Below are 24403 nucleotides of genomic sequence, written 5' to 3'. Positions count from 1 at the left end.
GAAAAGCCTTTGCTTAAAGGGATAGTTCACCCAAAAATGATAGTTCACTCATTATCTACTCACCACTGTGCCGATGGAGGGGTGGGTGAAGTGTTTGAGTCCACAAAACACTGTAAGAGTTTCAGGTGTAAACAGCGTTGCAGCCAAATCCAATACAATTGAAGTAACTGGTGACTCCTTCTTCAAACGTCCAAGACAAGAAAAAAAAAACACAACATGCCTCCCTGCTGCTCGTGTGGTGTCGTCCAAGTGTCTGTAAGCCCCGACATTCAAATTAGACAGCCGACATTTAGGCTAAAAACATGGTGTAACTGACGCCGTTTCGAGAGAATTTTCATTTTTGGGTGAACTATCCCTTTAAGAGAAGCTCTGAGCCTTGCAAGCAGTGCAATGTCAAGGAAAGTAATAAGAATGGCACATAACTTTCAAAAAAAGCAGAAAAACAATGAGATACCCATCAACCATATGCTCATTTAGGAATTATTGATAACTATTGATTTATAAGAACAACAATATCATGATGCCCTTATTTGTTGTGGAGAAACCTGCTTTTATTTACCTGCATATTCATGTATTTTAGTAGAAGTCGTTATGTTTCAAACTTTACATGAGCATTTTCCTAAAACTAAAGGATGGAATCTGAATTAAACAATAAACATTATTTTCCTGTCAAATAAATACTTTGTTGTCACTGGTGTCAACAACACTCATCGAATTACACTGCAGTAGTAAATACTGAATATTATGGACTGTTTAAACCAGCAAATGCTTAGTCAGGGGACCTGTCCCGATTACGTTTACTTTAAATACGTCTAGTATTATTCTGATAGTCTTGCACTGTGGGTGGATTTTTGACTTGGACTACCAGGCTCCACAAGCCCATAAACAAGAGCCTCTGTCTTTGACTTCACTATATTTAAATTAGGTGTGAGCTGAACCATTTGAAATTTGTGTGGACTTTGCATGTTCATTCTGTGTCTGTGTGGGCTGTGCCAGCTACTCTGCTTCCTCCCACCGTCCAAAGACATGCAGGTAACTGGGTTCACATGACTGCAAATTACATTATAATTTGTGCAAAAATGTTTTGTCCATTTTAAAGTTAATTATTACGTTCTGATAATTGGCACAGTTTTCAAAATTGATTCTGCCATTTAGAATTCTTCACTTAAAGCCCAGTGCAGCTCTACAGGAATCTCCCACCCAGACTGAAGGGGGTGAATTTCTGAGCCTGCTGAGCTCCGATCTCAGCCACATACAGAGCTCCAGTCTTTAGGTCCAGGTCGACCAGGTGGGGCTTCACATCATCAGCCAGCTGGATCACACTGACCACTTTGCACTGGCCAATTAAACCCACTGGTGGTGCATCCAGCAGGGAAATCTGATTGGTGTTGAGCTGGACAACAACAAAGTACTTCTGGTCTGGGGTCAGACGTACAGAGTAGGGCGCGTCCTCCGTGAAGCAGCTCCCCCACGTCCCAAGCCAGTCTCCTGTGATGGAGTTAAAGACCTGGATCCTCTTGTTGCCCCTGTCGGCCACCCACACCCTCAGGGCGTTATCCACAGTCACGCTGTGGGGGATGTAGAACTGAGCCAGGCCTTGTCCTGCCTCTCCATGCATCCACAACACCTGCCGATCTTTAGAAAGCTTGATGAGGCGGTTGTTCATTCCACCATCACCGTCCACAATGTACATTTCCCCGGAGCTATGGATGAAGATCTCGGCTGGCTGGTCGAACTGCAGAGGGTTCAACGAAGAACCTGGCTTCCCTCGTGTGCCAAGCACCTGACACATACAAGAAAATAATCAAAAACAAGCAACAGACAGGCGAATGCTACAAAATGTTTTAAATACTCAAGTGTAAATCCAGTAGGGTGAACCTGAACAAACAATCCCTACCACCGAAATCCTACTGTAGATAAAGCTGTTACCTGAAGGAGCTTCCCTGCTGGTGAGTACTGTTTGATGCAGTGGCCGTACGGGCCATTCCCCACATCTGTGATCCACACAGTGGGGTTTGATGAGGCTGCATCTGCTAAAAATATCCCATGAGGCATCTCCAGTGTGGTTGTGTTCCAGGACATGAGGAAATCTCCATCTGTAGTGAACACCAGCACCTTGGGCACACCATCACCTGCAAAACAACAAAGGCAAAAACTGGGTGAACATTTATTATCCACTTGATTTTCACTTGCTCAAGAGAAAAGAACAGCAGAGGGAAACAAAAACTGCATAAATTACAATAATATTCTGCATGTTGGGGGATTTAAACAACTATATAATGGAATATAGTGGGTACATATCTGCCTCTAATTCAGGTTTACTTTATTTCAGTCAACTTGAACTTTAGTCACCTCACTCAGGAAAAGCAACACCCAGAGACAGGGTAGTTGTGGCTTTAGTCAACATGTTATGTCAACACTCAGCTGAGTGTATCTGCCATGACAGAACCAGATGTCTTCTGCTTCTGAATCTTCACCGTTCCCAGCTGGAACTGTTTGTCCACAACTGCACTGCTGTTACAGTCCATGTGACTATCCCTCCACTGACTGCAAACATGGGTACTGGGACAGACTCTCGGCCAGCCCAAATGTTGTTCTTATTAATAGCTTATAACATATATTAACTTATATTAGTAAATTATCTTTTAGCCATTAATGAAGCCATATGTTATCACTTTGAGCTTTGTCTATATTAGAAAATCATCTATAAATTATATTACCGCTTCTTTGTACAATCATTAATCTGTGTCAATTTTTACAAATCTCTGAGAGGACATTTAAGATAAGAACATGGTGTAAATGACGCCGTTTCGAGTCGAATTGGAATGTCGTCACTTATGCACCCTTGGATGACACCACAGGAGCAGCATGGAGGCATTTAATGTTTTTTTCTGTTGTTTTTTGTTTTTGTTTTAAGAAGCTGTCACCATTGACTTCAATTGTATGGGTTTTGTCTGCAACACTGTTTATCCCTGAAACTCCAAAAGTGTTCCGTGGACTCACAACACTTTACCTGGCCCTCCATCAGCATAGTGGTGAGTAGATAATGAGTGCATTTTCATTTTTGGGTGAACTATCCCTTTAAGTACAGGTCAATATTCATATATCTAATTTTCAGCCGAGGATTCACATGAAAGTCTCAGGATGTATTTTCACATCAGGATTCACATCCACAAATGTGAAATGAGGAAATGCTTTTACCTGTGTACAAACACACTGATCACACAAAGTGCTCTGAGTGGATGTGCTGTTGTGGGCCGAGTGTATTTACCTCTCTGTGCCACATACACAACACCAGCATACTGGTCGACTGCCACAGCAAACACGTCCCCGGTGAAGAGCTCCGGGTTCCGGGGCCAGCCCAGGTCCAGCTTGTACAGAGGTCTGCCCAGCAGCTGGTAGTCCCGTCTGAGGCTGGAGCCGCTGCCGGACTGGGAGCCGATGGTCCCGTACAGCACCATCATCAACACGACCAGCGAGCCCATACTGGAGGCGATCAGACACGCGTGGCCTCTCTTCTTCATCAACATCTGTGCTACGTTCAATGTCCTGCTTCCCCGCCCTTAGCTGAACATGTCCGACCGACACCGCTGGAGAGGAGGACACTGACCGGAGTCCTCTGGCGTTAAATACACGTTCCGCTCCGAACAAAACAACACGTTCAAGTCCGTGTATTTATCTGTATGAGGAGATTGGAAGCCCACCAGCCACAAGAAGAGGTCAATTCACTTCCCCATGAGGAAACCAAACGGGTTGGGACGTGAGACAGAATAACTTCCGTTCATAACATCACAATAAAAGCTAAAATAATAAATACACCATATACGAGTAAAAGACTATTTAACCGCTGCTCTATAACTGTCCTCCTTTATGTATTGTTGTCTATGGAAATATGCAATGCATGTTTATATGCACCCCCCCCCACACACACACAAATACATACACACACTCACACTGGAACACGTCTACACACCACATAAACATATTTTGCTTTTGTATTGCTTTTAGTGTTTTGTTTGTTTTTATTGGGCTAAATATTGTAATATTAATTTGCTGACTCGGTTAGCTATAACATTTCCCGTCAATTTGGTATTTTCTAATTTAAATATTTTTCGGGGGTTCAATGTTTTCTTTAAAATCTGCGCTAAATTAAAAAAAAACTAAAAACTGAAAAACCAAGACACATAGATCCTGGCTAATGCTCTACCGCTCAGCTTGTGGATTTGGACATAACTTGTAGATACATAGATGTGTCAAAAGCATGTTCCTTCGAAGCTCATTTTTGAACTGACGCTATCATTTTCAGGCTTTTAATTTGTTAACAAGCCTTTTGTGTTCCCGGAAACTCGACGCGGCGTCGTGTGACCACCGTGACGTCGGGACGTGGTGACGTGTTGACGCAGCCTGGTCCGTGTCTGAGCTTCTCTCACTGTAATTGTCTTCTGACTGGATTTGGAAGATTGGGACCCGCGGCGTGCATGACAGTCCGCGCGGGACAGAGACACCTTTCATGCAGCGGGACCCTTCGAACAATCGACTCCATGGAGGTCGTGGACAGTTCGCTCAACCTCGTAAGTTCCCCCCACTCGATGTTGCAATAGCAGGCTAACGTTACAGTAGCTAGGGGCTCGCAGAGGTTAGCTACTTTAGCTAGCTCCGACTGGAAGTTAGCGGCTGCAACCGCGTCGCCGTGGCCGTGTTGTCTGTTACACATGAGGCTACGTGTCGGCTTTGTCCTCGACAGAACAGGAAGTCGGAGTGTCCCTTGTCAGTTTATATTAGTCTGGTTCGTGTACAGAAGTTGGTGTTAGCTGTGAGGGACCAGTCTGTTACTTGTTAACTTGTTTGCAAAGCTGTGTAATGATTACTAGTTGTTGTACTGTTCCTAACATCATCCCCACAGTCACAGTGACACGCCACCTCAGTAGTACTGGATATAATCTGTATTGTCAATTGAGTACATAGACATTACTGGCACTGACACTGACCTCGAGAAAAGTTATCTGTTCCACCAGAAGTGTTGGGTGGGTGATAATTGAAAGGAAAAATGAACTTGTGTTGTTTACTTGTTATTTCATGAGTCACCTCCGGTGCTGCTTGTTATAGATTCTCCAAGGGTGAGGACCTCTACAGGAGTTCATCTTCAGTTCTCCTCAGACATGTCCCCTTATTTCATCATCACATGATAGTGATAGTGGGTTAGGGTCAGGGGTGGATCGGCTCGGTGTGTGTCTCCCATGTGTTGTAACATTCAAAGAAGAGCATCTGTTCTTTCTGAAAAGTCCACGCCTTACAGTCATGTAAACGTTTCGAAGTTTTTTGATCAACGCCTATTTTCACACTCCTCAGACTCCCAAACTAATAACCAGATCTAGTATATGACCTCTGGTTTGAGTTAGGCCTGGTACATGCTGTCAAACGAAGAGCGCATACCTCCCCCAAGGCTCAATGGACCGCTTCAATTTAATCAAACCACCAAATTGCACACACTTAAAGATATCAGTCCCCAAAAGATGCCAGATTTTTCTCAAGATCCATGACTGCCCGTATGGTGTCGTCCAAGTGTCCACAAGCCCCGAAATTTATATTTCACTCGAAACAGCGTCATTTACACCATGTTTTTAGCCTAAATGTCCTCTGATACCGTCCTCTGAGGTGTGTTCACGGACCCTTGGGCACACCATCGTGTGGCTACATCCGCTAGCATCGCCACTTACGGTAGTGGAGATTTACTCCTAAAACTTGACCTCAAGTCGAATATGAATGTCGGGGCTTGCGGATGTTATGTTTTTTTTCTGTTGTTTAATTGCGACTGGGCTAGAACACTTTTTAGCCCTGAACCTCTTAAAGTGTTTTGTTGACTCAAACACTTCACCCACCCCTCCATCGGCTGAGTGGTGAGCAGATAATGAGTGAATAAAAAAAAGTCCGGTGAACTATCCCTTTAAGCACCTCTGACACGGGGAGGGGGATTGGTTTGGGAACAGGGACAGGAAAGAACTGTGGCAAGTAAGGCTTAACACTAATCCTACATACTTTCAGCTTTCATTGTAACTTCTTCATAGCAATTAGTTATTGGTCTACCAAGCTCTGATTAACACAGAACTAGTGGTGGATGGGAGACTCTTTGCCAAGCTGAAAATAAGTCTTTTCTGTTCCTTGTATAACTGGTGTTTTGATAAATTAGTCTTGCTGGGTTTCCACTCACAAAGGTTTATTGATGTAAAACACCAAATCATAGTTTCCCATCTGATAATGTCACTGAGAGACGTCTCTTCAAGTACAGATAAAATGCTCCTGTGTGTACGGATGGGTAAATGTGACTTGTAGTGCAAAGTGCTTTGAGTGGTCAATGAAACTAGAGAAGTGCTGTATAAATGCATTTATCATTTACAAATGTATTACATTACATACTGAACCAAACATCTCTTGCCCCATTCCCACCTGTCTCTCCTTTCTTACTTCTTTGCAACTCATTTCCTCTGATTGTTCTTTCCTAAAGTCTGGGCACTATGCTTCCATTTAACACATTACAGTCCTTCTCCTCTCTATTTTTGATACTTCTAACTTAGCTGTGTCCAATTCTTTCTTTGTCCTTCTCCCCTTGTTCCCTTCGCTCTCTTTAGGCTCATCAGCAGTGCAGGAAGGCAGACCGTTTGGTATCGGCAGGAAAGTATGAAGAGGCTATATCCTGCCATGGAAAAGCAGCAGGTATGTTGGATGACACTGACAGAGTACGTTACACTGTCCCCACCAGAGTCTGTCTTTCTGTCTGCTTGTCAGTCTATCCGTCTGTCTGTCTGTCTGTCTGTCCTTCCTTCCTTCCTTCCTTGTACCCATCCTTGTATCTCAACCATCCATTCATTCATTTCCCTCTACTTATCTGGGGTCAAGTCACAGTGGCAGCTCCTCCAGACAGCTTCCTGAGGTGTTCTCTGGCTAGATGGGATATGTAATAACTCCAGCAAGTTCTGGGTCTACTTGCTGTGTGTTGTGACCATGCAACCAAGTCGTAAATAATGAAATGGCCCCCAGCAGAGCAAATACGTACCCCAAGGTCCAAATGATCGATCTGGTTTTTTTTCCCCATCTAGATTCATGCATTATTCCCTTGTAAATTGGTGAAAATGTTAAATTGAAAACAATGTATCTTTTAAAGGTAAAGAAAGTGATAAAAACTCCTCCGCCCCTTTGGCCCGTGTCCCTTCCTTCCTGAAGTTTCATGGAAATCCGTTCAGTAGTTTTTGCGTAATCCTACAGAAAACTTAAAACAAATTATAACCAACAGACAGGGGTAGAAACATGACCTCCTTGGCAGAGGTAATAATGACTAATGCTAACTTTTCCTACTTGTTTCTGTCTCCCACCATCAGTACATTAAAAGGGCAGTAGTTATCTGATGTGGACATGAGCACCCACAAATGAAAGCGAAGAGACAACACTTTAACTTCTTCGTCTTTGTCTAATCTTCAGTGTAGTGCTCGAGTAAAAACAACAGCTACCTGTGTCTAAATACTTTATGACTCCACTGTGCATCAAGCTGCATGTTTTATAGTATTGATGCACGTCACCACATCATTGTGTAAGTACGTCTGTGTTTTAGAGCCTTTACATTTTGCCCCTTTTTTAAGAAATTGCCGTTTCTATCTGTTTTGGTGTAAGACTGTTTGAACTCAAGGGGCTGCAGGCAAAGTTGTTGTTAATCAGTCCTCTGTCCGTTTGTCCCCAGATCTTTTAACAGATGCAATGAAGACAACAGAGTGTGAGCAGGTGAGACGTGTGTGTGTGTGTGTGTGTGTGTGTGTGTGTGTGTGTGTGTGTGTGTGTGTGTGTGTGTGTGTGTGTGTGTGTGTGTGTGTGTGTGTGTGTGTGTGTGTGTATTTGCCAGGAACCTTGGATTTTTCTTGGCAGGTGCAATAATGAAGAACCAGGTAATAATAGTGTAGGTATACTGTTGTTAGTCAACCAAAGGGTTCGAGAGTGAGTCCCTTATGTCACATGTAACTTCTTAACCTGATGCAGGACAACAATATACCTTCCTTCTATTACAAATCTTGTTTACGCTCACAGTTTTGTCTGCTATTTTATGCTAAAAATCTCTACAAGTTACCTTATTATATCATGTACTAATTAGGGATGTCATGATACCAAAATTAGTAGTTGATACCGATACCATGAAATTCCAGGATTCTAGGTACTACTGTAAAAAAACTAAACAAGAATTCCCATGTATTTCAACATTCACTCCTTTTATTAGAAATATTTGAACATACAAAAAAACAACAGTAGCTTTGTAGCCTTCAAGTAATAACTAAAAAGAAAACACTGTTAACATTTCAAAACAACAGTGGCATGTTGGAAAATTACGAGAATTCAGTTAATGTTTATGTAAAGTACCTTGAGATGATGTGTATTATTATTTGGCACCATACAAATATAATTGAATTGATTGATACAGCAGATGCTGCAAATGCAATGTACTAACACACACACACACACACACACACACACACACACACACACACACACACACACACACACACACACACACACACACACACACACACACACACACACACACACGCCTACCTATATACTCAGTGCCAGGCCGCAAGCTGCAGGTTACTACAGTAGTGGGGTGGAGACAGGCCATTAAAACATTAAATATGTATCTAAAGTGCTAATGTTATCAGTGTTTTCTCTAGGACTCTTTTTAGCTGCGGGGGCAGGTAGGCCGGCTGTGTTTGTGTCCGTGTGTGTGTGCGCACTGATCTCTGTCGCTCCTCAGACAAACTGGCAATCACATTTATTAAGTTATTAATCAATGGTGTTGGATCATGAATCCGGATCGTTCCAGTCACTTTAACATTGATGTCCTGACTGTGCTCCGTCACGTTGTGTTTGGCAGGTGAACTGCGTGCGTGCAAAATGTTGGATGTTTTTTGGGATGTCTCAGAAACTTGAGGCTGTTCAGGTCCTGGCAACTTGTGACTAGTGATGGTGTTTCTTGTTAACGTGTAAAGTAACGTGTGAAGCAGAGGCGACAATCATTTTGCAGTGGCGGGCTGATATTGTTCAGTAACTACGGTACTGTAAAAACAGAGCACCGTTATGTTTTTAGAATTTTGGCATCGACTTGGTACCAAAGTATTGGTTCTCGTGACATCCCTAGAGCCTATATCCATGAATTTGATATATATGTATAACATCATTGACATATTTTTAAGAGTAAGTTTGCCACAATATAGACTGAACTCAACCAAAGATCATTTGTTAGTGAATATCCTCCAGTCTGTAAGAGCAGTATACAATAGGGAGTGATAACGTGTTTTCCACAGCTCCCACAAACTGATGAAGTGAAATTGATGTAATGTGTCTCAACAGATCACATCATGTCAATTTCAAGATGAGTCGTTCTCACTTTCATTCATATTAGATTAGTAATTGAAACTTGTCTTTATTGCGTTGAATCAGGATCTTCAGTGTTTCAATTCCATTTTATTTGTATAGCGCCAAATCATAATATACATTATCTCAAGGCACTTTACATAGAAGGTCAAGACCGTAAAAAATTATAGAGAAACCCAACAGTTCCCACAATGAACAAGCACTGTGTTCACAGGAGAGACAAAACTCCAACGGTCGAGGCATGCTCTATGACCACTGACACTCTTTCCTTTGCTGAAGGCTCCCATTGACTCCCATTAAAAAAGAAATCTTCACTGTTTTTAGCAATTTACCATTTTACCATTTGATACTTGTGTCTGTAGGCTCGTCTGTCCATGGAGCTTCAGAGGGACAGTCATATCAAACAGCAGCGACTGATCCAAGAGCGCTGGAAGAGAGAAGCTCGCCGTGAGGCAACGAAGGCCCGAACAGGCCTGGTGCAGCCCTCCAGCACCGCTGCCCTTCATACCCAAGCCCAGCCTGCAGGCCAGCCCCCCTGCTCCGAAGGTCTTTCAGCTTCAGAGTGTGAAGGAATCAGGGATAGGGAGTATGACACCTTACTCTACCAGCTTCAGACTCGGCAGACTGGAGGCTGCCAGCCTTTGATTCCACCGTGCCCCGGCTCTAAGACCACTAAAGATGACAAAACTCGCCTGGAAGAACAACTGACCACCATCAAGGACTTGCGGCGCGTGGTCGAACACGTGATGGATGAAAACCAGCGCCTGCTGGCCGAGAACGAGCGGCTGCGATCGGAAAATACCCGGCTGAGCTCCGAGGCAGCGGACTTTGTGGAGCGCTCCGAGCTCTGGGTGCTCCCGCATGCGGGCGGTGCTATGGGAACAGGGGGTGGGCAGGAGAGGAAAAGCACAGGGAAGGGGAAGGAGATTGCAATCCCCCAGCTGCCACCGCTGGAGATGCCTGCTCAGGAAGACCTGTGTCTGGATGACCTGCCTCCACTGGAGCTGCCAGAGGACATCCAGAATGAACTGCAGGAGCTACTGGATAGAGATAAACTGTGATGACACACACACAGTCATAATCACAAGGGTTCAATCACTATGACTTTTGACTTCAGATGCCATGTGTTTGACATGAGAATCATGATCACACCTCTGCCGAGTGCTGAGAAGATTCAGACACATGGAGTTGTTCCACTAATACAACTCAGTCAAAAGTAAAGGCTTAGTTCACCCACAAAGTCAGTTGAAACATCAGTGAGGTTGTGAGTCAGTATGGCGTCCATCTCTGTACCATCTGAAGATGTCAGGAACATGTTTTTCAGATTGCATGTGAAAGGTCATTCTTGGCTTTAAAAATGTAATTTGACAAAATAAATCTTAATGAAACATCCACCTCCCAACTTTTTTTTTCAGAGCATTGAACCATATGTCACAGATGTTTCTGTCAGTTGATGACAACTGAGCAGAGAGCAGAGACGTGACTAATTGGGTATTTTATTGTGAAATATGTGGAATTATTGTGTCTGGAAAAAAGCCATAACATGAGTGTTCTAAAGCTACATGATAGTGGTTGCTATCCATAGGTCAATCATTAACATAACATTTTGGACTTTGTGTCAGTGTCAGTACAGTAGTGAATACATTATCCTTTTATGTATGTGTGAGAGAGAGAGGTTGACATGAGCGAATAAAACAATAGACTACAAAAAGATCAACACGTGCAGGCTTCAGTGTCACTAGGTTCTAGCCAGCCAATGACTTTAAAGTTGAAATTATTACTAGAAGACTATTTAGTTTAATGAAAATGAAGTAAGGAACATTGTTTTGTCTTGATATTACGTGGATGGATAGTTAATCGTTTGTGTCATTACAAATGTCAGTGTGATGTTGAGTCACTTTTTGACTGTTTGCAACAGAAGTTGTTCTCTTTTGCCTCTTTACAGGAAAGAAAGAAGAAAAAAAGATCAGTTTGAAGTTATTAATTCTGTAAAGTGGGAATGTGCCTATCTCCCTGTGTTTATAATTGTCTGATATGAGTGTCTAGATATCGTGAGAATGTTTTTCCAGGACTCCAGGAGATAATCATGGACCCTGGGTTTCAGAACAAGCCCCAGCTGCAGCAGCACCTTTATGGCGCCTGTCTGTCTGTGCTTTGGTTGGTACATGTTCCTGTGATCGTCAGTTGTCACGGAGAAGCGTGGACTCACTTCACTCTCACTGCATGTTACACAAACTCAGATGTTGATTTGTGGATGAACTGCTCCTTTAATAGAATCATCAGAAGTGCTCAGCTCTAACTCGGGAACTTATTTACAGTTGTATTGGTCTGACCCTAACACACACACACACACACAGATCAGGATTACGTTCAGTGGGTTCAGTCACAGATGAAAAACTACATTGCTGCCTTTTTTATTTTACTTTATCAGATTTAAATTAAAGGCTTTGATGATTTTAATGTGTCGTGTTTCTTTGTCTTTGAGAATAAGCACATTTTCTTCAGATTGATGCCTTTTTTGCAACATCAGCAATATTTCTACACACAAACAAACACTGGCATGATATGAAACCCTCTAACGTGAGATGAGTGTGATTGAAGTTGAACCACACACACAGGTGATAGAGGCTCAGATCACTGTTCACACTAGTTTAATGCTTTTGGGCTCTTTAAGCAGACAGACATTTCTGAAACATAATGAATTCATCCACGAGTGAAAATGATGGTTTGCACCATGTCATGTGGCAGTGCAGTTGTAGGTTCATACTTATTTGAACTGCATAGCCATGTGATGACATCAGGCAAGTTATCTAAAGTTCATTTTCATACTATAGGCTGCTGAATGACAAGCGGTGGCTGCATGGAAACAGAGGAACACATTTAGAGGTGTAACGCACTGTTAGATGTTGCAGGACTCAATATAAATGAACATACAGCAAAATGGTCATGGTTCCTGTAAAGCTGCATTAATGAATTCCATGTCCCCGGAGGGCTGACAGCTCCAAAAGACACTTCAAGTTAAAGCACGTGAGCAAACAGTTACCTGTGCACACGCCCAGCATTCATAAAGGTGTCTCCAGCTGTAGCTCTGTTAGATCAGCTCCTGGGGGAAATATCAGGCTCTGTAGCAGCTAAATGCTCCACCATGTTGACCAGCTGCTCTCTGACTGTGTCTGTCTGCTGTTTGCTGCTGAGCAGGTCGAGGACAGTGGCTTCTTCCAGCAGCTTCTCACTGCTGGACATAAAGAAAACACACAGACTGAACTCTATGTTGTAAACGTGCAGTGAAATCCAGTGAGGAGATGGAGCAAAGTACAGTTACTTTGTTACTGTACTGAAGTACATTTTCATGTATTTTTATATTACTCATCTACATATATCAGCAAATATCTGTACTTTCTACTCCACTACATTTTTACAAAGCATTAAAAGTAATGAGTCCTCAAAGTGCATCTGCATCACTGGTGAAGAAACAGCTCAAATGGATTTGCAAGACGTCACTGCCTACAAGGATGTAGTAGACCCACGTATTAGGGTTCTTGAATGTGAATATGTGAATGACTGACAGGTTGGGGTAGGGGTGGGGTTAGATCTCGATGACTCCCCCTACCTGGTTCGTCCACTGGGTCAGGGTTAGTGTTTTCATTACCCTTTTGAAGATGACTCTCATAGGATGTGAATAGATCACGGTGACAGACACAATGTACAGATTAAGGGAGTCACTTCTCATTGGCTGGCGCGCACAGTGAAACTTTAACTGCCAACTTTCCGGTTAGTGTGACCTTTTACATCTTTGCACCATGTTAGGTGCCTTAAATCGGTGTTTATGTATATTGTTGTACGTATTCGCTGCTATTTATGTTGCTTCCTTTTACACCACACACTTCGTGAAGTGCTGCTAAACAGATTTCCGTTGTTTTAAACGATGACAACAAGGAGCTTTTCTATCGATTCTATTGTAGCATTCATCACGGCAGCCCCAACAGCTTCTACAACTCTTCAAAGATCTGCACCTTCTCAGCAAACTCAAGCCGAGCCAAGACAACTTGTATCATGTCTGGAGCTTTAGATGGATCGAAGAGGCCGTCGTTTGACAGGACGGTTGTTCAGACTGAGGCTGATTAATCACTGCTTCTGTGAAATCATCTCAGTCCTGTTTGCTCTGTGGTTTCTAACAGCTGCACACATCTGTACCAGTGACCCACTCATTTGTCAGGATAGGGGTATGATGCTGTTTTTCCACAGCCTGCTGTGACCACACTGTGCCAAGCCACGATCATGTGTTTCCACTGTGGTCTAGGGATAACCATGTCTATCCTGTGCCTTGTGGTCCTGTCAGGACTGACGTACAGTACAACCAACACCAACTTCACTGTTAGCTCGTTACTTTACTGATACTATATACCACAGTTATGTTCCTGCTATATATACTATATATTGTAGCGAGATCGGGACCCTTGGAACGGTTACCAGCCTAGCTATTTTGTAATGGCCTATTTCAGCCTAGCACTTCCAAGGTCCTTAGCGTCCGTAGCCCTATCGTCGATTGCAGAGTGTACAAAGTCTCTAGTATCTAGCCCGTTTGCTCAGAGGAGGATTCACGGTTGGAGGCACTTTAAAGGCGACAACCAAGAGAGTGATCAACTCTCAGGGTTGTCTAGGCAGAATCCGGTTACCCTGAGGTTATGACTCTACACCGACAGATAAGCTATCACTCTTAAGGAACGAAGGGTTTTACAGGCTTACGGTAGCTGGAGTTGTTATACTGGGCCAGTCCTTGGACAGTCCTAGGCTTGGAAGCGTCTTACTTCCTAGTGTTTCACAATGTTCAATCCGCACCTCGTGGCGGAAGACTCCTAGTGAGTCCTTCCCATACCTCAAAAAGCACAGTTAAGGTGACCACCTACCTGTGGATACTCACCCTTCAGACAGACGTCTCTGGTGTAGACAAGCGTGGGTCCAAGGGAGGCAACTGGCTAGAAAGTTTGGTGACTGTTACACAATGGGTAACAGCTAATTTATTCAGAAATTTACAAGATACTGATTGTCCTATGCTAACAAACTCTTAAGTCGAGTTCTATCGCTTCAGTCCTTATTGGGGCACTTCATAAAGTGATTTCAAGATAAGATAAAGTCAGTTCCTCGGTGAGGTTCTGATTGTGAGCTCTCTAAGTCTCGTAAGATACGAAAGCATTTACGAGGCACCAAGTGCGTGTGTGTCCAAAATAACACAGTGGTTATATTCTGTCTGCTGCCGGATGTCACGACTTAATATGGTCTTATGACTTTCTCAATGCTTATACAATGTATACAGGATGTAATGTTTATACAACGTATACAGAATGTAAGATAACGTGCAGAAACAAAGGTCAAAAGCTATACTATAGTTAACACAGAATGTAAGATACCATGCAAAGCAAGAGGCCAGGACATATTTTGTGGTTAAATGTACTTTCCAGTATATACATCACACAACTGATTGTGGTTTTAAGAATGCACGTAATGGAACATAGCTTCACACCTAGCTTAGCCGTTTATGCAACAATATATATATATATATATACAGGGAACGCTTCATGATCTGTCTGATGATCTGTCTATATATATATATATATATCAGATCTTGATGAACAAATTATTCAAGTTGAAAATCTTTACTGTTGTACATTGTATAATTTGTTGAGAACAAAATTATGTAACAACGGTCAATGGAAACCAAAATCATCAACATATTGAGAGCAAACTCATAATGTGACTCAGTCGTGTGTGTGTGGCCCCAACGTGGCTGTATGGACTCCCGACAACGTCTGGGCCTGATGAGTCGGTGGATGGTGTCCTGGGGGATCTCCTCCCAGACCTGGATCACTGATGGTGGATCCTGATCGTGTAACTGCTCCATTTCATTTGTCACTGCTGCTCCCTTCATCTTTATCAGACAATTTCTTATTGTATAAATAAACATTTACACACCTTTCTATTATGTTACAAACTGTTTCTTTCTAATCAATGTTGTAAATATTGCTACCTGCTAATGTGATACTTTTCCCTTCTCTATTGCACCTGATGCCACTTTCATTTGCACCAAAGCAGGTGAAATTGATTCTCAACCACTTGTGCTTCCTAAAGGGACGGATTGATATCCCTGAAGTTGAACTGACTCGGTGTTACACTGTGACGTGAAGCGTTCCCTCAGACATAGATGTTCTTCTGTTCAAACGTGCTTCACTGGCTGTTTATCTGACTCTTTATCCTAAACAACTCTATGTTACTCAGTGATTCTAAAAGAACGACGGCAGAGTGGGAACGTTGGTCAGAGCAGTGTCTTGCTTTCACCCGGAGAAAGCTAACACAGATAAGAAATGTGGATGTTAATGTTAGCATATGCAGAGCATGCACAGAATGACAGGATCACGATGCTCCGGTTTAAATTCCAGTAGATGTCCCACTTCAGACAACAGACACAGTTGTCATGGTTACAGTAATCTCTCTGCTGATCCCCCCTCTATCTGAGCTATGAGCAATATTCTTTAATAATCGGCAATAACCTCCCAATGATTGCTGTGTGGTTCCATTACTGGTTTGTGCTCATTTAAATCACTTGTGGTTGCTCTTGCATACAGGGCTCCAGTTGGCTCAACTGGATAAACTGGGTAGTGGTTGTTGAGCTTGCTGGCTGAGTACAGAGAAGCCCCACAGAGCTGAGAGGCAGAATAATGATGCACCAGACACTTTATTTGTTGCCCTCACTGTGATGGGGCAGCGTTTATTTTATTGCAATAACAATCCAGCAAGCCACACACACCAGATGTTTAACCTCCACCGATCAAACAGCCCAGCCCAACAGCTCAGGGTGACTACATGAAGCTTTGGTATCATTAGTCAGTTGTTAGAATTGGACATTAGGACATGAGCAAGTTTGGCTTGTTGTTGAACCCAGATAAAGACAAACAGAGCTTTGGTTTCCATAAAGCTGGATAAGACTTATGGTAAATATATAACATCACTTACAAGGTCACATGTAGGAGACAGTCGATTTGTCAGGGGATTAAACAGTCACTCATAGGAAGGAGATGTTCTCAGGCTTCCTCAGAAATACAGATGAATGACAAGAGGAAAATCTAACAGCAGCTGAAGACCCTGATATACTCCACTGGAAGTCTGGGCAGGCGCACACCAGTGGGCACACATGGTTTGGACGTTCTGGACAGTTGTCTGTCCTATGGATTGCAGCAGTCACACAGACATGCAGGTGTAAAAACAGCTTGGGAAAGGTGCTGTCCCACCACAACGCTCCAGTGCTTCTTGTCAGAGATGGTTCCAAGTGTGTTGAATTCTACTGGAGGGGAGAACAGACACATGCTCTGTTCATGTCTTCACAGAGATCCACACACACGCAGCTATACTGATGCATGACATGTCATATGTGCTTGAGACTAGGTTTTCATCCATCGTAAATCTAGGGCTTTCACTTTAAAAAAAAAGTTTAAGTTGGAAACTCCAACCAACATTTTAAAAACAATGTGATCATCAATTGGTAAATGGCCTTTATATGAGCCCTTTGCACAAGTGTTTCTGTTCTGCTGCATCTGAGCGGCAGCAGCAGGCGACTCTACAGATTTAACAGTAAAAAAACAGCCTTAGCAGTTTTGGCCATTATGCCATCAAGAGTCCAGAATCTAAAAGTCCTCCACACTGCTTCTCACAAACTATATTAAATGATCCACCGTGCTTGCTTGAATTTGCACAAACATTCATAATTTAACTCTCACAAGATCTGAATATTAGATAAAGCGTCAAAGCCCTGCTGAAAAAGTGTTGAGAATGGGCTGATAACTTCTTCTTTTAAAAACTGGCCATGAGGAAATCCCTTCCTACGGTGATTTCAATGCAAGTGATGAGGACAAAATCCAGGCCTCCTCCTTCGACTAGCCAGACACTCACTGTCACCACTGGATTCATGTTTCTCCTTTAATTTGTCACCCAGCGGTATCAGCTCCCTAGTTTCCAAGAACACACACAAATCATTCATAGTGCTGAGTCAGAAGCACAACGACTGATTAGAGGGACAATGTTTCTGCCAGAGAAACAGTCGAAACTGACTCTACACCACAGTCACTGTTAAAGGAACCTTCTGCAGTCTGTCAGGAGGGTATCTCTAACTTCAGTACAAGAGAACAAAAACAAGTCACACTTTACAATACAACACTCTGCAAGTTTTAGTGTCCATCATCAAGAATTTTAAGCTCACTCTGTGCTGCATCCTCACACAGCAAAGTGCATTATAAAATGAGATGACAAGCAACAACAGCAATGATAAAAATTATTTGGGAGGAGGTATATGTGCAAAACAGTTGGTTACAACACAACAACAACTTTCAAAAAGCTAATCTTCTCTGTTACAGGTTGAAATTTACAACCAGGGATGTGATCATATAAAAATAAATGCGTAAAAAGCAGGAAAATAAGAAATCAGCATTAAAAAGGAGTTAGAGTTCATCCCTGTGTTTATCAACGTGGTTTTCTCTTCCCATTACTCCTCTTCGTCGGTGTTCAGGGTCTTCCTCCGACGGCAATAAGGATCGGCTGGTGTTCATTAGTTTCATTCAAGTGTGTTTCTCTCAGACAGGTTCAATCCCTCTTCTCCTAAAGTCCAAGAGTTCAGACCAGATGGTGTCCCTCTGAGACATGGGCTCTCATACTGTTACCACTGTGTCAGGGAATGATGCAAGTGTCTGAGCCTGATTGAGTCCACCCAAAAAAGCATTCATTAGTATACTAAGCCACAGAGCAGTTAACTGACTCAAACTGAACAAAGTGTCAGTGTCCTTAAAACAAGTTCCTCATTGAATACCTGAAAGGCAGCAGAGGCAAAACGGATGCCATGTTTTCAAAAGGTAAAAGGCTTCACTTTACCTAATGGATAATTTAATAATGCTTTGTTGAACATTTATAAGCCAGAAATAAAAACTTTTGGGTTGCCAGGTTGTAAAAAATATCTTTGGATTGTTGTAATGATTGTTTTAGCCTTTAAAAGGTAATGAACTGCAATATTTATTATTCACTTTCCTCACCGGGTAGAGAACAGTGGTGTTTCACAGCTGGTTCTGATAACAGATGCCAAAGTTGGCATTTCCGAAAGAAATGAAAACAAACTAGGGATAAATGCTAACGTCGCTAATATGTTCACCACATCACCATTAAAAGGGTCCTGGCTCCGACTTCTATGAAGCCACAGGGTCTGTGGTTATTATCTTAAAACTTTTGTTTATTATAATTAAAATATCTGATCCAGAAGACGAGAGGACAGTCTACTTGGAGACAGACACACACACACACACACACACACACACACACACACACACACACACACCAAGTTCACAAACCACAGTCAAACCTGGCAACCCAAAACCTTGCTTATATTAGTAGCTCATACCTGTGCAATTAATGAAGCATTAGTTTTACATCAACTGCACATAGAGGATGTCTTATTAGAAAGTGGTACCACAAATAAAAAAATGACTTACAGATGAATCTAAAATCTGAAGACCACAGATATATAACATCACACCAAAACACTACAACAGTAAAGAAAAACGGATAAAACAAACAAAACCTCCATGCAATGTATGCATGTATGTAATCATCCCAAAGACAAAGTTCTCTGAGGGTCTCTGGTTTAAGATGAGTTAGGGGATAAATATGTCAGCACAAAGCTCACGATCGGAGAGACGAAGGAGTTCAGACCGAGAAGAGCTGGAATACAGACTGACAACACCATCCACCAACCAGCAGGCAGGCAGTCTGCTGTCTGCTGTCTGTCTCAGCAGTAGTCGTTTTACGTCCCATAATTAACAGAGCTCAGTGCTGGTCTCTTCTTGCCTTTAATCCTCAGGGATCCATAACGAGCCTGGTGAGAAAACAATGAAAATGTGGTTGTTGTTTTTTCTCACTTTGACATCCTGTCCACTCTCGTGCTGATATTTTGCTTAACAAACTTTTCCCTCAGTGTTTCTCATTAAATACGTTTTAAGTCATTTTAACAAACGCTTTTCAAAGTGCAGATTTTCAAAAACTACGGTTGCTGTGTATCAGTGTGTACATGTAAAACGGAGCCTTTGGGAAACTCATGACACTGTTGCTTTGTGTAATGAGCATGCGCCAGAGACAACAATAACAATGGCAGCTTTGTACCAGATTCGCTTCATTGGGCTAGCACTGCTAGATCTAATTACAAATGACTACATTTAGAATCACTGCAACAGATTAGCGACATTCACAGGCATCTGCCTCCCCCAATATTAGGGCGCAGTCACACATAAAAGATAAAAGCAGGTGGATGTGAACTCCATGTGAAGCCACGTTGCAGTTTGTCTCGCCACAGGAAGCAAATGTTTTATCCGGCTCCTTGCTCGCATAGATGAAAGGGAATGGCATAAATACATGACCCCTCCTCTCTTAGACTTTGCTCCCAAAGGATTATTTTTTGCCTTATATTCCTTTTTATTGACTGATATATTCACAGATTTATCTTGCTATCAGAATAGATATTTCAATCAATGCACTTACATCTTTACGAACTCTGGAACGTGTGATCTTGACACTCTGCGATCGTCTCAGGCCTTTCTGAGTAAGAGCCTCATCTTCAGAGAAGGTTGGCTCAGTCTCCTCATCCGACCTCTCCTCCTGGTCATAAAAGTATTCTGAAAAAACACACACCACCAGAAACAATGAAAAACAGCAGATGTACGTATATCACAGTGAGTCAGAGATCATGTTTGGCTGCATTGATCACACAACCGGGCTGAGAAGTTGTGCTATTGCTGAAAATCCATTAAAGAATGTTGTAAATAAATGTGTGATAAAGTCCACAATTAATCATATGTGATTTTTTCATTGACTTTTATATCTCACTGAAATTAATGGTTAAAGGTTCAGTGGGTAGAATTAAGTGACATCTAGTGGTGAAGTTGCATGTTGCAGCTGAATACCCCTCACCTCACCCTCCCCTTCCAAACATGAAAGAGAACCTGGTAGTCTTCAGTTGTCATAAAAACTCAAAAGGTGTTTAGTTTGTCCAGTCTGAGCTACTGTAAAAAAAAACATGGCATCCTCCGTAGAGAGGACCCTCTCCAGATGTAAATATAAAGTATTTAAATACAAAGTGCCCAATCTAGGGTAAAGAAAACAACAATTCTTACAATTTAGATGAAACACACTAGTGAAAACATCACTAGGATTATTTTATATTCAATTATATAGATCCCTTTCACCTAAATCTTACAGACTGGACCTTTAAGTTGCCAAATGCACATAACTAAATATTAAACGAACATTTTTATACTTCAGACTTACATTTTTGTCCACAAAAGTTAAAAGTAAAGATTGAAATTAATAATACTTTGTTGATTTGTTGATAATTTGTGTTGATGTATTGATTTGTCCAACCAACCCAAAGATATTCATTACAATAACAGAAGACACAGGAAACCTACAAATATTCATGGTGGATTTTGAACATTTCTGCAACATCAATACATTTTGGTGGATCAATGAATCCATTAGTTGACTACTCATTTAGGCTATATGCTTCAAATGCTGACATTTGTCAGAATAGCTCTATCTGAATTAAAGTTGGATTTGATTCTACTTTTGAATATAATATATATAAATAAAACATAAACATACATACTGTGTGTCAGTATTATATGCCAGAATTACCAGAAATAACTATGCAAAGAGCAGGACAGTTCAAAACATTGAGACAGAAAAAAACACTATTGATTTGAATGGATGGTGGTCTTCTAGATTTCATCAGTGACAGAACATCTGATGTGTACGTTCTGATGCACACCTACTAAAGCTAAGAGTGAGAAAGATTTATATTAAGAATATTTGATACACATAACTTCCCCTGCAATGCAGCATCAAGTTTACTTATACCTGCAGGCCTCATACAGTCAGACGCTGCTGATTGACAGGTCAGTTACAACTCATGAAAACTCCATGGGTATGTTAAACACAATAAAAAAACAATGACAATTAATCTACATTTGTTGGGTCACCACTCACATTAGCTGTTTGACAGGAAACCAGATCACAGTAAAAATGAACAAAAGGATCACGGAACATTTGGTGTTTTCAGCTCTGTTACAGTGAACGATCGCTGACAGGTGCCTGTGGCTGCTGATTGTCACTGTCTGATCAAAGGCCTGTGCTGATTGTGTGTTAGGGTGGTAGTGAAGAAAGCTGGATTCATTTAGACTGTGTGTGAACTGCGGCTGGTCCAGCAGAGGTCAGCAAATAGTCAGCAAACACCAGCTGCTGCCGCTGCTGCCTCCTCTCTCTTTGTCATAGACACACAAGGTTAAAAGATAAATGAAGTAGAATGGCACTCAGTGGAGCGAATACCTCTGCCAAGGCTCAACAGTCTGATTAAATGAAATCAAACTGCAGCAAATTACACACACTAATATATATCAGCCCTCTAAATTTACCAGATTCCCCCATCTAGATACATGCATCATTCCCTGGGAATTTGGTGAAAATGTTTTTAAAATAAGACACATACCTCTATCTCAAAATGTTAACAAATGTGATTAAAAAACTTGAAATGTGTTCTTTACAGGCCCATGTTCCATATTTCCACCAGGATTTTTTGTAAATCTGTACAGTAGTTTTTGTGTAATCCTGCTGACAAGCAAACAATGGACAGGGGCAAAAACAGCCTCTTTGGCAGAGGGAGGTTACAAAAAACCTATATGTTTCACAATGCAACAAAGAATTTGGCTGGAGATGCCATTCAAGGGACTGGCTGCCTATCAGGAACAACACATTGACATGTGAACAGGAGCCAAGAATCAAACCGCCAACTCTGCTCCACCTCCTGAGCCACAGTCGTCTATTGTGAACAAGTTCACCAGTGCAGCCACAGAATCAATGATTTGGCTCAAATCATTTTATAAATTAACTGATGTACTGATGTCATTGTGAACTGAGACACACCAATACAGATTTGTGGCACAAAGGTGTAGCATAATGTGCTTCAATACATAAGCTTTAGGGACTTTCTTCATATTTCTGAATATGACCATCGAATTTTCAATTCATTCTTTCGTTACCATGAGTTTTTGAAAATTACTTATTAAGCTAAAAATTGATTTGCTTTTGATGCCTAAGTAGTGAGTGGAATTTGCAACCAACCCATCCGCCGCGTAAATTAAGCGGACGAAAAGAAAGACAAAAGGTGAAGAAAGGTTCAGTAATTTCCCAAATCAGTTGGCCACTGAGTTTTTAACAAATGTTACTCAAACAGGAAGACCATTTGTTGCAGTGGATGAATCCACATATTGTGCTCTGTTTGTGGCAGCAGGACAGTGTGCGTGAAACGGAGTCTAAATAAACCCCAGTGTGTGTTCATGGTGATGAAGGAGCATGTCACCCAGTGCAACAGTGTGGCTCACTGATGTGCGTGTGTGATAGCCTTTGGAAACAATGGAATTCTGTGACTCAGAGGAATCAGATATGATGGTTAGGCTCTGCACATGGGATTTGTTCAAACAATATAGAACATCTTCAGGTGTATTCTTTGAGTCATGCAGTATGTTCAACAAGAAATCACCTATAGGAAACCATTGCTGCCCAGGATCAGAGGACTTCTAATATGGCCAACAGACGGTGGGTGGTTTCTTGATATAAACATTTCACATGTAGAATCATTTGAAAGAGAGCAGTTCCAAGGTGAAAGCATCTCTCCTCCCTCGCCTCTTTTCTTCCCTTCATGTTTCTGTGTCTCCCTGCTGGCTGGCTGAGCTGAATACATATTACACTCTGTCCTCTCTCAGCATGCTAATGCTGTCTACCAGCCTTCCCACCCTCAATCCATCCACCTCTTCTTCCAATTCACTCCTCCATTCATCCCTTACATCTCCACTCTCCTCCTATACATTCATCTCTGTCCCTTCCTCCACCCTCTCCTCTCTCCCCATGCCTCACTCACTGGCTGTGTGTGTGTGTGTGTGTGTGTGTGTGTGTGTGTGTGTAGAGAGATACAAAGAGAGTGAGAGGGCAAGAGAGGGAGATATATATATAGGGAACAGAGAGAGAGAGTTCATGTTTTGTATTCCACCGGCATCCCACTGAACCTCATCTCATCTCCTCTGTCTGCTGGGAAGTCCTCTCACACACTCTCACACACTCTCACACACACACACACACACACTCTCACACACTCCCACGCACGCGCGCACACACACACACACTGCTTCACAATGCTAATGTCAGCCAACCTGCAGATCCCATCAAACAAGAGAGAGGGCATTGAAGGAGATGAGGAACAAAGAACAATTCAGAAACATGTTCTACTTTTTGTTGTGCGACAATGTTTTTATCTGAAAGTCTGCAGCTTTTAAACACAGCAGATGTGTGTATATAACTACATAGAGGAGAGTCCGTGTTCAGCACTGTACGCAAGAAACCTGTTGAAGGAGACTTGGTGATATAAAAAAATGATTTGATGGTGTGAAACTAATGTTTTTCTGTCTCATTACTAATTGGAATAAACACATTCTGAGATCAAATCTTACCTCCCCACTCTATACAAACAAACACGTAGGTCATTTCTGTTCACAAAGACCAAGTTATGTAGTTTTTTCCAGTCAGAGTGTCTCCAATGTGTAAGTGAGTCTGTGTGGGCACGAACGAGCGAAAGAGAGGTAGAGAGACGAGTCAGGAGAGTCTCACTGAATCTCAAGCAGCTGTGCTGTGAGGAAGAATTATACAGATTTATGGAAAGCATCGATCATTATGTGGTGATCAGTCTTGATATTGTGACGTTGGTCTATATCCAATCATGAGTGCTTTCACACCTGTATTAGAGCTGTCCACTTTAGATCGGATCACAAAAAACACATGTTAACTCCCGGTGTGTAAAAGGCCTATGTTACCTGGTTCAGTGCTGAAAACCTTATCAATCAATACAATTGATGCACTGAATGTA

At 42.0% G+C, this 24403-nt stretch overlaps 3 protein-coding genes across 3 annotated transcripts in view; 1 reads left to right on the top strand and 2 right to left on the bottom strand.

The window, feature by feature from the left end:
- Positions 1-239: 239 nt before the first annotated feature.
- LOC118101029 (NHL repeat-containing protein 3-like) lies at positions 240-3776 on the bottom strand. Its single transcript, XM_035146650.2, has 3 exons — positions 3272-3776; positions 1930-2132; positions 240-1783 (listed from the first exon to the last, which is right to left on the bottom strand). The coding sequence occupies exons 1-3, from the start codon at positions 3528-3530 to the stop codon at positions 1184-1186; spliced, it is 1062 nt and encodes a 353-aa protein (XP_035002541.1). The 5' UTR covers positions 3531-3776; the 3' UTR covers positions 240-1183.
- A 585-nt stretch (positions 3777-4361) lies between these two features.
- On the top strand, positions 4362-11868 carry nrbf2b (nuclear receptor binding factor 2b). Its single transcript, XM_035146827.2, has 4 exons — positions 4362-4571; positions 6627-6711; positions 7730-7770; positions 9771-11868. Exons 1-4 carry the CDS (start codon positions 4479-4481, stop codon positions 10467-10469), a joined length of 918 nt encoding a protein of 305 aa, XP_035002718.1. The 5' UTR covers positions 4362-4478; the 3' UTR covers positions 10470-11868.
- Positions 11869-16137: 4269 nt separating this feature from the next.
- The window catches only part of reep3b (receptor accessory protein 3b), a 31497-nt gene continuing 23231 nt past the window's right edge, over positions 16138-24403 (bottom strand). The window contains exons 7-8 of the mRNA XM_035146828.2: positions 19975-20108; positions 16138-19315 (exon numbers count right to left, since the gene is read on the bottom strand). Coding sequence (XP_035002719.1) covers positions 19244-19315; positions 19975-20108 — 206 coding nt within the window. The 3' untranslated portion in view covers positions 16138-19243. The remainder of the gene's footprint in view (positions 19316-19974; positions 20109-24403) is intronic.

Source organism: Hippoglossus stenolepis, chromosome 21 (genome assembly GCF_022539355.2).
Source record: "Hippoglossus stenolepis isolate QCI-W04-F060 chromosome 21, HSTE1.2, whole genome shotgun sequence".
Taxonomy (NCBI): Eukaryota; Metazoa; Chordata; class Actinopteri; order Pleuronectiformes; family Pleuronectidae; genus Hippoglossus; species Hippoglossus stenolepis.
This window is presented reverse-complemented; position numbering and strand designations above follow the sequence as displayed.